Below are 16,897 nucleotides of genomic sequence, written 5' to 3'. Positions count from 1 at the left end.
TCTTCCTGGCTGGGCACAACAAGCTGAAAAATCCTTGACTTAGTCTAAACACTACTTAGCAACAACTGAAAACATCAGTATGTTATCTTATCAACATTCTTCTCATACTGAACCCAAAACATTACACTATACCAGCTACTAGAAAGAAAATTAACTCTATCACAGCCAAAACCAGGACAAGTGGGTAGGGCACGCTTGTAGCCAATTAAACACACATCACTTGGGTAATGTATAGTATATTGCCAATTTGACAAGCTCCTGCAATGCTGGCCACTTGGTGCTATTTTTTTAGTTCCCTCAGAGAACAATAATGACTACAAGCAATTATGTAACGGTAGTATCTTGGGGAAAATTTAAACAAAGAGGATAAATGGATGGGAAAAAATTGCATTAAATGCTTTACAGAAAAAGATATACATTTAATTATAATCAAGTACCTATAGTCAGTGGCATCTGAACCATCACATTTTAAGTCTTTAAACACAGCATAAAAAGGCAATTTAGTAAAATGCTTTTCACCTAAAGCAAATACTTTATACAACTATCTGGGACAAATTTTCAGAAGTGGACCACTAAAATTGTACTCTCAGGGTCTGCGACAAGCAATCATTTATCCAGCAGAAAACCACACAAAATAATTAAACTGTTAACTACCCCATTTGCATACACATATTTAGCAGACGACAAACTGTGGGCAGTTTCAGCCTCTCTTTTAAGATACTGCCTTTAACTCTAATGGATTTTAATTTTAACTTGTTATCTGTGTTTTCACAGACACATAAATAGGAAGTGTTATTGATAACAATTCCATCCAACTCTTTCCCTTTGCTAAATACTGAAGACATTAAAAGTAAATTGACATCTAAATGATCTGAGTTATATTTGCCCTCTCAGAAAGACTTCGGTATCACTTGTAATTGCCATTGATTTGTGTGTCTAATATCTTTTACTTGTTTTCCCTTGGCTACTCATCACTTCATTACCTCAGACATATAGCACTAGCAGTCTTCTGTTTTCTTCAGCCAAAGGGTGTCAAAGTGTAAGGTGATGCCTAACATGACATTAAAGAGGGGACTGACAACACTAAACCTGACTAAAAGAGAAGATCTATTGTCATACTTTGGGACTGGAAACAAAATTTCACAAAGGAAGGACAAACATGTAGCTTTTTGGTATTCTTATTTATGCCTTCAGTATTTTTACTTAAATGATAGTAGTCATCTAATGTATTGCTACATCCTCACAAAATAACAAGTTTGTTACACCTTAAAGATTGCTTGTAGGGAAACAAGCAAAACCACATCTAGCTAACTTATCTTCTTTTGCATATGCTCCAGCCCATCATGATATTCACATTTCCCTAGAAGATTCAATTTCCTTTTTCAGTAAGTAGCACAGTATACATCAAAATACCCAGCAATACTATCATGTCCATTCAGAATGATGTGGCAGATAGCATCTCTTGCTTACCTTGCCTCTGCCTCCGCAAGCATTTCCTGTGGGTTCTCCTTCTGCAGCAAGTTACAGAGCTGTTTTCTCTTTGTAGACTGTCTCAGCCCAGCTGGGCCACAGTGATATAAGGGCCTATTCATATCACCTACTGTAGGTTACTAAGTTAGGAGCTGGTCTCTCTAGACTCGTTATGCAAGCACTGCAGAGAGGACCTCTTGAGGTGGTGATTCAGAAACATTCAAATGGGCTCTACTTCTGAGTAATTTCTCTAGAAGAGCTGTCCTCTCTGTCAAGTCCACGTGATTCGCTGATGAGGAAACTTAGCTAGATCTGTGCCTGGACAAGCACCTAGATTAGGTGCTGAAGTTAGGCAGTGTAAATACGCACGAGATACTCCTTCCATAGGTCCTCCAAATGTTCAGACAATCAGTACTGTTTATTCTTCTATGCTGTCCCATGTACCTGGGGTTATACATGATTTCTAAATTCCAGCAGTATCATTAAATGATCTCTCCTTAAACGCCATCATTCATTTTCATGCTTACAAAACTTCTGACATGCTGTGACCACTGCTTTTTTCTCTGCTTATACCTGTTTCATGGTTATCTGGCTAGCTGGTAGAAACACACATGCTTCATATCTTAAACTTAGATTTTGAAGGAACAATCAGGGAAGGGATCATGTACTACATACACAATGGGAACTTACCCTTTAAGTGCAACAATACCAGTGTGTAAACAATAATATAATTTTACCAAACTTGTTATATTTTCTGCCCCCATGTTCATATGCAGCATCTCTTGCCACGTTTTGCAATCTCACAATGCCAGATATAGGGGTCATTCACCAAAGCATGCTATCACCTCCTCAAGTTATTTGATTGTTAGTACATCTAATCTTTATCAAGCTTGGCATTTTTAAGTAAAACATACAGATTCTGTTTTTTTCCTTAAAGTCCGTCTAGCATTAAGAGGGTAAGTCAGGATAGCTGTCACTGTTATTAAGGAATACTTAAGCAGTGGTATTGTCCTCTCCTACAATATACAGAACCCAATATCAAGGTACCAATACAACCATGGGTACTCTCTCACTAAGCTTCCACAAGCAGTCTGGGAGCTGTTAGAGCTGAGTACTGGTTAAAGGTGTCATTCTCCATTAGCCAAACATTGATTACAGGATTGAAGGTATACAGAGGGCTAGTTGAGAAAATGCATTAAATCTGACAGCTTTCTCAGAAAAAAAAAAAAAAAAAGACAAAAGTAACATCTTCCCTCATTTTTATCTTCCTCATTAGAGAAGAGGAATATAAGCCTAATGTGAGCACAAGGCTGATGGTCATTCTTATCCAGTTCTGAAGGGAAGTTAACACAGTGGACAATTATGTTGTCAACACTTACATGCAATGATATTCCCATATCTATTTTTCATTCTGTTCTCATCTTTCTTAGCGGAATCCCATGGTGCAGACTGTCCTTCAAAGAAACTCTAAAAAAGGAAAAAAAAGTGACATTAAGAAAAGCATGCAGCAACAGTTACCTGACAGATAAACCAAGGAGAAAGGTAAACAGTACTTGCAGGTATGGTTGTTGAAGTGTCATTTAACTGATTCTTTTACTGAGCAAAAAAATGAGTCTCCTGTTTAAATGGTATTTGTGCATAGCTCCAGATGTTATCTAAAATTTGACATGAGATTATCTGTGTAATAGCAAGAAGAATTACTTGCACGTGAAATGCTATTAAACCTTTCCAAAGTTGCATGCTTGCAACACTAAGAGTCCTTCATTTGTGCTATCCAGATTCTCCACCTAATTTTCATACACACACAGAGCCGAAGGACCTTCGGTGTTGGAGTTGCTCCAGTATTTGAGTGCAGAACTACACACTGTACTAACATGTTTTATTTTTGACATATCCACAAATTTCAGTTACTTCTTGGCAGATTACCTCATGGATCTGTACATATACAGACATTTTTAAAAAATTTAGATTCAATTAGCATGTGTGTGTCTGTTTTTTTAAACATAATTTATGATACCACCATGATGATTATTTTGTCAGAGAATAAAAATGTGATTTTGTGAAAGATATAATCTAATATTCACCCAACCTCTGTGCTGTAGTTAATAAATCTAATGTAAATAAGAAAGTTGAAGGTGCTAAAAATATATTTTTACATTACTAAAACACACCAGCTGTCAAAAGGGCTGCAAGCAAGTTGTTATGTCCTACCTATCCTGTGGTCTAAAAGAGCATTTGCACAATTTCTTAATTTACACACTGTATCTCTAAGTCATCTCATGTAGATGCATTTTATCATTTTGCATTGAAATATTAATCTAGTGTTAAAAATATTTAGTTGCCAAAGCAAACAGTGGACTTCTATCAGGACAATGGCTGGTCTTAACTCATGTTTTGATCTTTTTACTACAATGACCAGTAGATTAAATCTTCTGATTCAAGAGGGACATGAATGTACATGATTTATTTTTCTGGTAGCAGAAGCCAAAAAATGGCTAAAAGTCCTAAATTCAATAGGGAAAACTTCAGGAAGTTTGTACCTCTTGGAAGACCTCAACACATTCTGAGTGGTTTAAAATAGATAATGCCCACTAAATGGACTACAGTTAATGTCCTTTGCCCTCACACTTGAAATGCATTATTGAATCCCAATGATTTCCATTAGTAAAGAGCATAAAAATAAAAATAAACCCTTGATCTCTTACTGAAGTCAATGGAACACAGGGGCATTCAGTGCCTAAAATGAGTTTTCTTTTAATAAGTTCACTACAGTACTGGTTTCCAATTTATGATATGGAAACTCCTGGGAATACATGGATTATTTCTAAAAAGTTCATAATAACTTAACAAAAACAGAAGCCTTGTCAAAAGGCTTCAATTTGTTTGTCCTTCATCTCTCCACGTTTAGAAAAATTTTAAAGGTTTGTAAATTGATTGTAAAATGACTAAAACCCACTAATATAAATAAGTTTCTCCTTAATCACAGCATACCATCATTGGGTACGGCTCTGAGAAATGCAGATTGCTGTCAGGATAGAGAAATGGAGCCCTGTAAATCCTAAAATGATTTACAGCTTTGTGGCTGTTTACCAAAAAGGCGCCAATCATTACCTGATTATATATCTGCCAACGGCAGCTAAAGCAAGCAAGCCCTCCCACTTCAGAGCACTCTCAACTCAGGCTGGATGGAAAATACTTTTGTAATAAGCCAGACTGAATGGCATAAGTAATTGCTCTCCACGGGCAAAGACCTATGTCTCAATTTCTTGCAGAGTTTACACTTACTCTCAGACAACACTGGATGGTGAACAATTAAACATAGTTAAAGGCAAAATAGGGATGGAAATGTTCAGCAACAAAGCTCCAAAGGCAGAACAAACTAATCATTCATCTGACTTAAAACTTGACCTGGTATCTTCCTCGGGATTTTGCGTTCCAGGCAGCTAGATAGACTACAGAGAATTCTAGTTTTCTTACAGTCCTTCTGCTACAGACTAGTACAGAATTGATCCATAAGACACTACCCAGCAAGTGGTTTTGGGTTTAATTCATTACACATTACATATGCTGTTACAGAGAAAGAGTCCTGCTGATACAGCTTCCAAGCCTACACCTTGAAATATGGAGGACTCAAATATACTGCTAGGGACTTCTTGCTTCTCCCTGTCCCACTAACGAACTTTTACAAAATTGCTTTAAACCAATCGATTAAAGTAAATCTCTAGAGACAGCTGCATTGAATTCAGGGAAGATATACAACAGGCAATGTACTGGTTTGGGCAGCTCGTCTGCTTCTCCCCTGCTAATGTACGGGTTCAATTTCTCCCACCTGTTTGGAACTTCTGAAAACAATGATAAACTTAATGAGCCTTACAGATAAAATATTTCCTAATAATATGTCTGCAACATAGTTCATTTTATTCTTTATCATACATATATATCAAACCATACACAACAACGAAAAACAGGAGACAGATTTACGTTTCCAGCTGCTGCATATTGACTTCACTTTCTGTATTAAAAATGTATTATAGAAAAAGAACTCTAGATATATGTTTTTCTTTGGGTTTTTATCAATAAATTAATGAATGAAATAAAACCTATCAATTACGGAAAATAGACACAATTTATGTGGATCCATTTTTCTTTTTAATTCATTTTGGGATACACACAGGTATTTCAGTAAGAAGTGTACAGAAAAGACAATTTGAAGGAGGAGGTATTACGGTGCAAAAGCATAAAAAGAAACAGTTATTGTAAAAGACAGCTGGAGTGTCACTTCCTAAATTCCCCATGTGCTGCCATTACACAAACTGCAACAGAATGATAATCCACAGTGAATTATAAGGAGAAATCCCATTTGTCCCACAAGTAAAGAACAGAGCAGATACCTCATAACAGATGATCTGTCAAGATCTTCTCTTACTTGTGAGAAATATACATTTCATTACAGAAATTTTTTTAATGTTTTTCCTGACATATCACTCTCCAGGGAGACTGCTGCACAGCAGCCCACACATTATTTTAGTGGTTATTCATTCTAATTCATCCTTAAAAGTTTTTTAAAAATGTGGAGTATTAGGAAGAAATATGCCCCCAAACAGCTTAATTCTACCAAATGTCTGGCAAGGGCAATGGAGAACTGAAAATGAGTGTAGGACATTTCTCAAATATTTTAAAATAAGTATTTCTGTAACTCAAATCACACAAAACCTTGCCTACCCAGCCTCCAGGATCTACTTGAAAAATGAAACACTTTTCAAGCCAGCTGTTGTTACAATATGCAATGTCAACTGTCATTCTGTTATTAGAAAATATTTCAATAGTCAGGATAAAACAGTTCCTGAAAAAACCCTAAATTATACGGAACTGCATATGCAACATGAGAACTGGTCAGTGATGCAGCAGCAGGATCATCTTAGGATGAATGTGAAGCTTTTGCTTGCTTTAACTCAATGCTGCAGTGGTTTCCATTAAAAATTAAATATTTGCCAAGGGCTAATTCACTGTGACCCTCAGACTAGAAAATAACCGCAATATCTCAAATGAGAGGGGGATATAATAATTGCAAATACAGATTCTTTAAATTATTCCCTTTCCTCATTTAAAATTTATAAGACTAGAAAATATTGGAAGGGACCTATATAAAAGTAGACTTTGAAAGGCTGGAATGTGGAGAATAGGGCGAGATCTTCAGGATACAATTTGTAGCTCTGTTGATCGTTGTTTTTGGCAACACACTTTCCATCCTAGATTTTCATGCTTCTAATAAGGATAGTAAAAATAATGCATCTTTGTAAGCACTTTAAGATCTACAAATGTAAAGTGTTGAGTGGAATTACTATTTTTATCATGAATCCAAAGCCAAGAAGCAACTTTTTCAAAAAATACTTCATAGTTGCTAGGTGACAACAGTTTAGACTCCCACAATGTCATTTACGAAATGCAATGTCCTACAAGCAAAGAAATGAGAAGTTAAGGACATCATAAATCTTGCTCTGCCTACTTAATAAGCAAGAATATTATGTACAGAAATGCATATTTCACTGTGTAACAATCTTAAGTTTGATCTGTGGATTTGTTTTTAAATGTGTGACTCTATGATGTCTGATTTTCCCAATTGACCCTAAGTTTCTTCACTGATAACATCAATTTTTCCATTGCTATTTCTAGATAACCAGATTAAGATGTACTTTAGCAAAATGAGTAATTTGACCTATTCAGTTCTAAATGCCTCTGGATTTGTTTTTAAGCTACATGCAGAGAGTTACACACAGTGTCTACTTTAGGCCAGACCAGATAACTAATGGTGGTCCTAATGGAGGAGGTCCTTGTCTAAATTTAATTAGCTATAGAGGAAACTTATACTTCTACCATAGGTTCTTTGAGTTGTAGCTAAATTAGATGCCTATAATGCCCTGATTTGGATAGTGAAGATACATCATTAGTTTTACCTAAATATATCACCCTTTACTAGTGCTGTGTCCTCTTTATATGTGGAGATTACAGATGGAAAAAAATGCATCCATTAAGCTATGAGTTAAGATCCTAGCATTGCATTAGACTCTTCTTTGTATTTACAAACCCTAGTAAACACACATTTTATTTTAAGCAAGTCCATAAATGTTTGGAGGACAAGGACCTTCAGGCTCATTTAATGAACACTGCAAGATTTATGAGTACAGTAGATCTGTCAGTTCATTGGTTTTTCAGTGTTCAGAATCTGCAAAATATCTGGCATGCGAGGATGTACATGTTACTTAACAACATTAACTGGTTTTTTTAAACAGAAAATTGAAATAATCACATTCAGTTTGTTGATAACTGAGTTCTTAGAATGTTAAGGAATTAAGAAGGAAGAGTCATTGATAGTTACGTTAAAGAAATTGCAGAGAGGTCCAAGCTATGAAACAACATTTTTAATCTTCTAGTCACTTTGAAGAAAGATTTTATCATTGAAAATGCATCACCTGCAAGTAATAGATCACCCCAAGTGTTTGTGAGCAGTGGTAAATGATTTCACTGATGGAAACCCACTGTATGCAAGCAGCTCTTCATACTTCAATCATTGCTTTGGTCACTGAAAGCATTTGTGGATGACAGCGTGCCACTAGAGAATATATTCACCATTGGCTTTTTCTCCTCTGTCAGTTTCAATCACTGAGAATTATGTCCAGTTTTCAAATAATGGAATTAAAACCCCCCATTTTACTATGCCTGCCCTTGAAAACTGTCTGTTGCAAAAGCCAATGTGAAAATCTATCTAATCAATGTAAACTGCCTTCAGCAGATATAAAGCATTTACCAGTGTGTTACTGTAACCTAGGTCTGAACATGGAAGAAAAAGAAGCCAGTAAAGATTGTTGCAAATAGAATACATTGATGTTATCGCCAAACCTCCCTCATTCTGTTTGGAATTTTCTGAAAAAATTAGGCTGATAGTTTACATAGAGTCTTCTGAGTGCAATATAAATGGTGCAAATCAGTCTTAAAGCAGATATACAGTTATAGTCTGACACACAGCAACTCTCTAATATTGTTCCTGATGCTCCTTTATGTGGTTGTGCCTCCTTGAACTCATGTTTAAAAAAAAAAAAGAAACATCCATTCATAAAGGCTTGCATAGCCACAGGTGGGAGTCTTTTCCTTCTTGGGTGTCTATATTACACACAAGAAGCATACAAAAGCAAAAGTTCTTCTGGTCTTTTGAGACACTAAACATCATAGTTACTGTCTACATTAAATGTTGAAATGGAAGGGGAACTGTTACCTCCTCTACTGACTAACTGCAGCATAACTAACCATTCAGATTTCAAAAAAAGGGACTAAAACCACATGGTAAGACAAAATCTGGTACTAATTCTGTCATTGTATTGGTGTGGTCATTTTTCAGCGGCAACATGCTTTAAGTTACTATATTTTCTAATACATTTGTATTTTTAAAGTCACAAGCTTTGGAACTCCCTGGACAGCTGGCCAGTCTAGTCAAGCTACAGCTGCATAATGAAAACATATTAAAATAACTGAACTGCTTTGGTGTGATATCTTTAATGGCATGGATACTTGTAGCAGTTAGCATGACATAGCTCTAGTTGACAATAGCGCTAGCAAATGCATGTGAAATTTAGTTAACACTATAGGATAACAGATTAGCTCAGTTATAAGAACAGAGAAGTAACTTAAGTGAAAGTGACTTGTCAGTCACTGTGAGAGCTGTGAAGGTGTTGCACACCTTCAGGAATAGCAGATTGTGAGTGCCAGCCATGGTGAAAGCTAGTTTTTAGGCACCAAGTGCATTCGGACAAGATAATCAAGAATTAGGTATTCTTTTCTACCCAGTCCTGTATCTGCCAGTTTCCTGGGTTGCTCGGGGAGAGGACCCAGAGGACAAGGGAGGAGGCCCCCTGAGAAGCACTGAAGGACAACACATGGCATGGCTGGATCCACCATGCAGACCCACCCAACTTCTCTCCTGGACCATGTCTTCTCTCCTGCAGAACAGGGAAGTTGTGCAATTTGTAAAATTGCCTGTATCTGTGATTGAAATATTTTGGTAGCTGAGTACATTTAGTCTCCAATGACCAATTGTCATTTGGTCTTAAACCATGACAATAATGCAAAAGGGAGTGTCATGGAGTACTTCTAGAATAACTAACAAAGAATTACTTTCCATTTATTTTTTAAACCAACCTATTTATGAGATTTGTTGATGTCATTTCTCATCTGGGTATCTAACACTGCCACACCTGAAGTTCACATTTAAGATTCAACAGCAGGAATAGAAATCTTTATAGATTCTGCAGAAAGCTTTAAAAATTTGATAGATAACCTAGTTTCTATAGGCTTTCAGAGCCATTTCCATTTTACCTACTTAAGTTTTAAAAACTCCATTACTTTCATTCCTTTAAAACTCTTTAAGACTGCCATATAAGGAAAGATTTTAGAAATATGGTGAAATGTGAATTAGTAAGAGGACTGCAGTAGAACATACAATTAAAATTCTAATTTAGAAACTTATTCCCTAGCATACTAGATAGCAATAACTTGACCTCATTAATCTTCCAGATTTATCTCCAGCAGAAAAATATAGTATGTTGATGGGATTTTATGATCCCTTTTTTATAGAAGGGATCCTCTGGGTACAATATGCACACTTGCACTATAACTAATGTGCAGGTTATATTATTTTTAACTTGTGTGTAAAAAAAATTAAAGTTGGTCTCAAGCAGTACTTATTTCCTCTCATGAAAATAGATTTCCTGCTTTTGGGGGATTTATTGAATAGTTTTCATGTACAGCACATGGGATTTTCATATCTCCTCATTCCTCCCTGTTTTGGGTTTGTGTGGCAGGTTTTTGGTAGCGGGGGAGGGGCCGCAGGGGTGGCTCCTGTGAGAGGCTGCTCGAAGCTTCCCCAGCTCCAAGTCGGACCTGCCTCTTGCCAAGGCCAAGCCCATCAGCGACAGGGGTAGCATCTCTGGGAGAACAGATTTAAGAAGGTGAACCTGCAGCGGGAGAGGAGATTGGAATGTGAGAGGAACCCCTCTGCAGATACCGAGGTCAGTGAGGAAGGAGGGGGAGGACGGGCGCTGGAGGAGGATTGCCCCTGCAGCCCATGGTGAGACAAGATGGCAGGCTGTCCCCCTGCAGCCCATGGAGGGGAGTGGGGGAGCAGATGCCCACCTGCAGTCTGTGGAGGACCCCACACTGGAGCAGGGAGATGCCCCCCAAGATGGCCGTGACTCCATGGGAAAGCCCGCGCTGGAGCAGTCTGTGCCTGAAGGACTGCAGCCCACAGAAAGGACCCATGCCAGGGAAGTTCGTGGAGGACTGTCTTCTGTGGGAGGGACCCCACGCTGAAGCAGGGACCGAGTGCGGAGTCCTCCTCCCCCTGAGGAGGAAGGAGCGGCAGAGACCAGGTGTGGGGAGCTGACCCCAACCCCCATCCCCTGAGCTGACCCCAACCCCCATCCCGTTCCCCTGCGCCGCCGGGGGGAGGAGGTGGAGAGAACCTGGAGTGGGGTTGAGCCCAGGAAGAAGCGGGGGCTGAGGGGGAAGGTGTTTTAAGATTTGGTTTTAATTCTCAATACCCTGTTTTGATTTGATTGGTAACAAGTTGATTTTGGTTTTTTTTTCCCCTGAGTCAAGTCTGGGTTTTGCCTGTGACCATAAGTGGTGAGTGATCGCTCCCTGTCCTTGTGTCAACCCGCGAGCTTTTCTTTAAATTTTCTCCTCATCCCACTGGGGATGCAGTGGGAGGAGTGAGCAAGCGGTTTCATGGTGCTTTGTTACCAGCTGGGCTTAAACCATGACACTCCCCCACTTTTTTTTTTAACACAATATGTAATTAAAAGTTTTGTTCACAACTATCACACCTCGTACATTTTCAAGAAGACAGTGAACTTGGGCAACACTCATGACTGTAATGTCTGTAAACATAAAGTGAATGAACACAGGCTACACTGAATACCAACTACTTCTGTGCTTTGATAGGAAACCTCTTCTGGGGAAATACAGAAAGACATTGATCACCACACAGGCACTAGCCACCCTTTTGTGAACAAAATTATCCGCTTCATTATTCGGTAACGCTGCTATCTCCTTGCTTCCTCCCTAAGTTGTTCCAAAGGATGTAATTACACGTGTTAATTGCACACTACACCAGTAAAAGATGGTGCAGAGTTATTTATTTCTTACTGAGAATTTCTACTTATCAAGACACAGGTATTTACACAAAAGGGGCAGGACTCAAGGTTACATAGTGCACTGAATGTGTAGATAAGGTTTTAAGATAAATTCTGAGTTAAATTTTTATACCATCTTTGGAAGGGTAACATGTAAATACCTCAAAAGACCTGGAGAGAAGGAAAATACTCAGCCTGATCACTATGACATGGTTTGAATGAGGCCAAAAAGGAGAGGTATCTTAAGATATTGAGTGAAGGCAGAGACATTAACTCTGTGCTAATGCAGGTATCCAAGATACCATTACAACCATCTAACTATGACTTAATTCAGGGAAGTTAACAACACTGTTATTGTTATTGTTATTATTAATGGTGATGATGATGATAATAACGTGCCTCTTTTGCTCCCATCTTGGAAAACTTACCTCAATTTCCTGTATTAGAGGACAAGGTATCCAAAGCAGCTATTGGCTGCCAAATTATCAGTGTAATCACTCCTTTTTCCAATGTCACTGTGGTAACTTCTGGTGCTCTTTTGTTGCAGTTGTTTTACAAGTAGCCAGAATGACAGACCCCTAGAACTTCCAGACTAAGCAAGTTGTGATATGTGTGTTAATGGTGCCATAGGCTTTGATTTTTTGCATCACAGATCTGCACTACTTGCTAAGACTCCTTGAGACTTCCTGATGAGTAAGCTTTGCAGAAGAGAAGATATGACATCCTGTTTCACCTAGCAGCAGTTTCCTCCAACTCCTCTTTCCTCCTTGGCTGCAACTCTGCTTCTCACTTCCTTTCCCTCTGTTTGAAGTTACTTACATTTATGTAAGGATGTCGGTATGCCTGTGCATTGCTACTCTATTAGAATTTGGAAAACAGTGGGTTTGTCTCTGGTTTTTTGTTTCCAATTTTTAATCAAGAAACTCTTTTTCAAGTGCTTTTCTGCCAAGCAAAACATTCCTTCCACAATACTACTTAGAACTCAGAAGTACATCACTTCTGGATTTTCTGTTGAACTCAGAACATTAGCAGGCAGATGGATTCCACAAAGTGTTTTTAGGTACCTTAGAGCTTTGAGAATATTATTTGGGATCTTTTTGTGCAGTTTAAATTTTAATTCAAAAAACTAATAGAAGATTTAAATATTTCTTCTGAGTCTAGCCCATTTTTCCTCCTAAAGATTAGCACTATGATATTTGATTTACTTTACAAATAATAAAAGCTTGCCTCAGGGAATGGTTTCAAAGAGCTAATGAAATGTTACTAAAGCAGAGCATAAAGATACAATGTGCTATGAAAAAAGTAGGCAAGAACCACAGATTTTTTTTCTTGCTATAGTAAAGAAGAGTCTGCAATTGGTTGTAAATATAACAAGAAAGAAAAAAAAAGAAAGAAAGAAATTAAAATGAAAAATACAGAGAGAGAGAGAAAGAAAGAGAGGGGAGAAGAAGAAAAGACAAACTTTTTTTCAGTCATCAGAAGAAAAATAATAGTGTGCATTTAACTGTAGTAGTAAACTTTGTGTTGTAGTCATAACTTTCTGTTCACTCATGTTTTATGTAGTGATTGATGAGAGCTACTCCACTCATTGCCTACATATACTATGTAATGCACAAAACAAGGCTTAGGAATTCCAAGAAACTCTTTCTGAAGAGTTGGCATGGCAAAATACTTATTTTCCATGACTTGATTGACACTGTAGGTCAGGACACTACTCTTTGAGCAACTATATTATTTGAAGAGGTACTATTTATTTAATACTGGTGCACTTCTGTCATCTGCTTGCTGAAGATTATTTCTAATGAAAGGTGATCAACATTAAACTGGTGGACGCATATGCTGATAAGAAAAGTGACTTCTGACCCATTTCTACCTAATCGAGTAATATTTCTGCCTGATTTTATCTGAATAAATAATTGTAATTGTAATTGAGACAGTATGCTGAGGTCAGAATTCACGTGAACCGCCTGGCTTTTTAAATTATCAGCTGACCTAAGCATAGAAAACTGGATAACATCTTCAAATCCCCTGTAAAGACAAGCTGTTTCTGATTTAGAACCACACAATTTGGAAAAACCTTGAATGTAATAAAGTTCCCTGAAGCAACAGAAAACAGCATGTGGAGAAATGAAACAAAAGCAAACAAATGTTGAATTTGAAAAGTGAACAAAACCCCTCCTATCTTCATCCAAGTTGTAATGTACACACAGCTGATCTAACCTTTCAGAAGTGATAAAGCACCCCTCAGATTTTGCTCGCTAAGTGAGCCTCAAGGGTTTTCATGAGTGTATCTAGGCTGCTCTAGTTAATATAGTTTGGATAGAAGATAAGAAAGAAACAAAGCTCACATAATAAGATTTTAATTTTGCTACAGGGCGACACTGACATCATATTAAACTACAAGATAAAAGCCAGAGTACACTGGCATGCACAGATGGAACACAAATATTTTCCACACTGTTATTTTTTCCAGTGGATAAGATAGTACTTCTCAAGGGAAGTAAGAGTAGCAGGGTAGGCTAAAATAGATAAGGGTCTACTTGCAGTGCCGCTTCATAAAAAGGATAGCACTTCATTGTGCTGGTTCATTACATCTTTTGATCTTCACAGGAAACTTTGGTGCCTCAACGTCTGCTTTAATTGTTTGCAAATACACTATTTGTTAGCATATACAAAGACAATTATTCATTCCTCTAGGCTTGACTTTTAGCCCAGTATTTTCCTTGTTCTAGAGAAAAAGATCTCTTTCTATCTAAAGCTACGTGTCTACTTCCCACTTTTCCTGGCTGGCATCCAGTCCCTGTGCCTATCGTTTGCTATACTGTTCTGCTCAGGGGACAGCAGTAAAGGGTCACAGTAGAGCCGCTGAGTGCTTCCAGTGATGGGAACTCCTGCTACTTCACTATTCAAAACTCCTGGCTCCGGCTTTTTAAAATTATGTTTCCTTTTCCTAGACAACCCTCTCCAGGGTCTCACTCAATAATTGCTTCCTGCCAATCATCTTCCCTTTGGACAACAACACACTTACTGGAAAGGAGTGGGTGGGCAAGAACTTTGAAAAAAAAGGGTGTTGGTCCTATATGATTCCACACCTCTCTGAGAAACTCTTGAAAGAATAATACAGAGTATGTAAGAGCATATAATCAGCATAAACATGGTAGTGGTAGTAATGGGATTGATAATGATAAGTGCTGCCGTTGCCCAATCATTTTTAGCATGCGCACTGTATACTGACAGACAGCAGTGCTTCAATACAGACCCAAGACTACTTGTTAGAACAAGTGTCTGGTTAGGTGAACTAATGAATAGCAGCAGCTCACCAACCTGAATTGTCCTATTTGATGTCTGAAATGTATACACAGCACTTTCTAATTCCAAGAGAGGTATCCCTCCAGCAATTTATCAACCAGGCTTAAAACCAGACAGTTTATTAAAATATAAACCACATGGGATCACAGGCTACTCAAATGACCCAGACTCAGCTAATGGATAAGGTGAAGTGGAAGTACTCTGGGTTACAATGAGGGAGGGGCAAAACGGGTTGCTGTCCCTAAACACTGTCACTTGAGGACCACTTCTGCATCATTAATCTAACATCATGTATGTGGTACTAGTATTTTGTCAACAGAAAGGTACAAACACACCATACACAACTAACAGTTTCACTACGGCATGTATCCACAGGAGCTTGTCAATGGACATTTGGATTGTCCAACTCTATTTCCATGTAATCAACTAGTTTATTCCTGATGCCTAAGAATGAAACTTTCAAAGAGTTTTGAGAAGTCTTCTAAGCTTGTATTGACCTTATGCCATACAATGGAGACCTCTGAATGTCCCAGCACAAATGTCTCTTCTTCCTTCTTAATTATCATTCACACAGCATACATTCAGAGAATATGCTCTGCAAGTGAAATTACTGGACTAACTAACAGAAAAAAATCAATCATCTCCAGCAATAATGATGGAGGTGGCAATTTGAGTGCCATCAGTTACTTACTGGGCAGCTGTGCAACAAGGATGTCTCTTCTGCTCTAGTTTGATAGTGTTTTACACTTGCTATGTACAAGTAGCAGCACAATTTAGTAAAATAATGAACCAAACATGGTATTTGCAGAAAACAGACTCTGGCAAAAAAAGGGAAGAGAAGTGCCATTGTTTGAAAGGACTGTCTTTTTTTTAAAGGACAATACGGTGAGGACATGAAGGTGAGTTCTTCATGGAGTAAGGGCGCTAACTGAAAAGTTACAAAGTCCATGTAACACAAATGGAGTATGAAATAAACTTAACAAACAAATAAAGGGTTAGTCACAGAGAAAAAAAATAGTGCAAAATATTGTTGACATTCACAGCTTTAAGAACAGAAAAGGAGTAATCATAGTTCTGGACTTGGATCACACCATGACATTATTCTGTGGATTTTTTCCTAATGTGCAGGACCCTTGTGAACATGTCACCTAGCTGTTCTTTTGTTCAGATACTGATCCTGCTGAGTATCAAAACAATTCTTCGGTAATGAAGATTGAGGTTTAACGACTTAATGTATAATTTTGGTTTTTGCAATCTGCTTCTTCAGTTTCTTTTTTGCATAAACTGAGGAAAATTCAGCAATTTATCAGCTCTCTATGGACATTTCATGATTTATATACATTGCTCTATATTTTTATTCTACATTTCCTTTCACTAGAACACTACACTCAAGCTGGATTAATTGAGGCAAGCCAACGTTATAAAAGCTCTGTTGAATAGCAGCAGATGCCTTTATTCTCTGCCTTTATTCCTCCATAAAACAAAACTTTAAAATTTGAGTCTCTATATAAATATTTCCCTTACAAGACAATACAAAGATTCCAGGCATCTGTCTCTCATTAAGCCAATTACTAGTTGTTTAAAATAATCCAATAAAGTCTACATTTATCAGATTTCTTAATAAAAGTATTATTAGACTCTATGTGACAAGTTCTGCCAAGGGAACCAGATAAAATGATGAAGAGTGAGCTAGATGGACAAGAGTGACTTGGCACTGAAGCGTTCTAGTCCTGACATTTGGTGGAAGTTCCAATTTTGAGACAAACACCCATTTAAACAACAAGGGAAGATTTATTCCTATGAGATCAGCTCAGTAGGGACTAGACTTTCAGCTGGAGTATGAGAGAGGACATATACTAGGGAGTATACAGCTGGAGCATTAGGGAAGTCAATACTGGGTTGAATCCTGTTTAACATCTTCATTAATGACCTGG

General features: G+C 37.8%; 1 protein-coding gene across 7 annotated transcripts in view; it reads right to left on the bottom strand.

Moving 5' to 3' along the window:
* PTPRM (protein tyrosine phosphatase receptor type M) overlaps nucleotides 1-16,897 on the bottom strand; it is a 523,234-nt gene that overhangs the window by 66,568 nt on the left and 439,769 nt on the right. For all 7 annotated transcript variants that reach the window (XM_049830233.1, XM_049830234.1, XM_049830235.1 and 4 more), the window contains one exon: nucleotides 2,850-2,937. In XM_049830233.1, coding sequence (XP_049686190.1) covers nucleotides 2,850-2,937 — 88 coding nt within the window. The remainder of the gene's footprint in view (nucleotides 1-2,849; nucleotides 2,938-16,897) is intronic.

The sequence above is a fragment of the Accipiter gentilis genome, chromosome 27, assembly GCF_929443795.1.
Source record: "Accipiter gentilis chromosome 27, bAccGen1.1, whole genome shotgun sequence".
Taxonomy (NCBI): domain Eukaryota; kingdom Metazoa; phylum Chordata; class Aves; order Accipitriformes; family Accipitridae; genus Astur; species Astur gentilis.
Note: the sequence above shows the minus strand (reverse complement) of the source record. Positions and strands in the feature narration are given on the sequence as shown.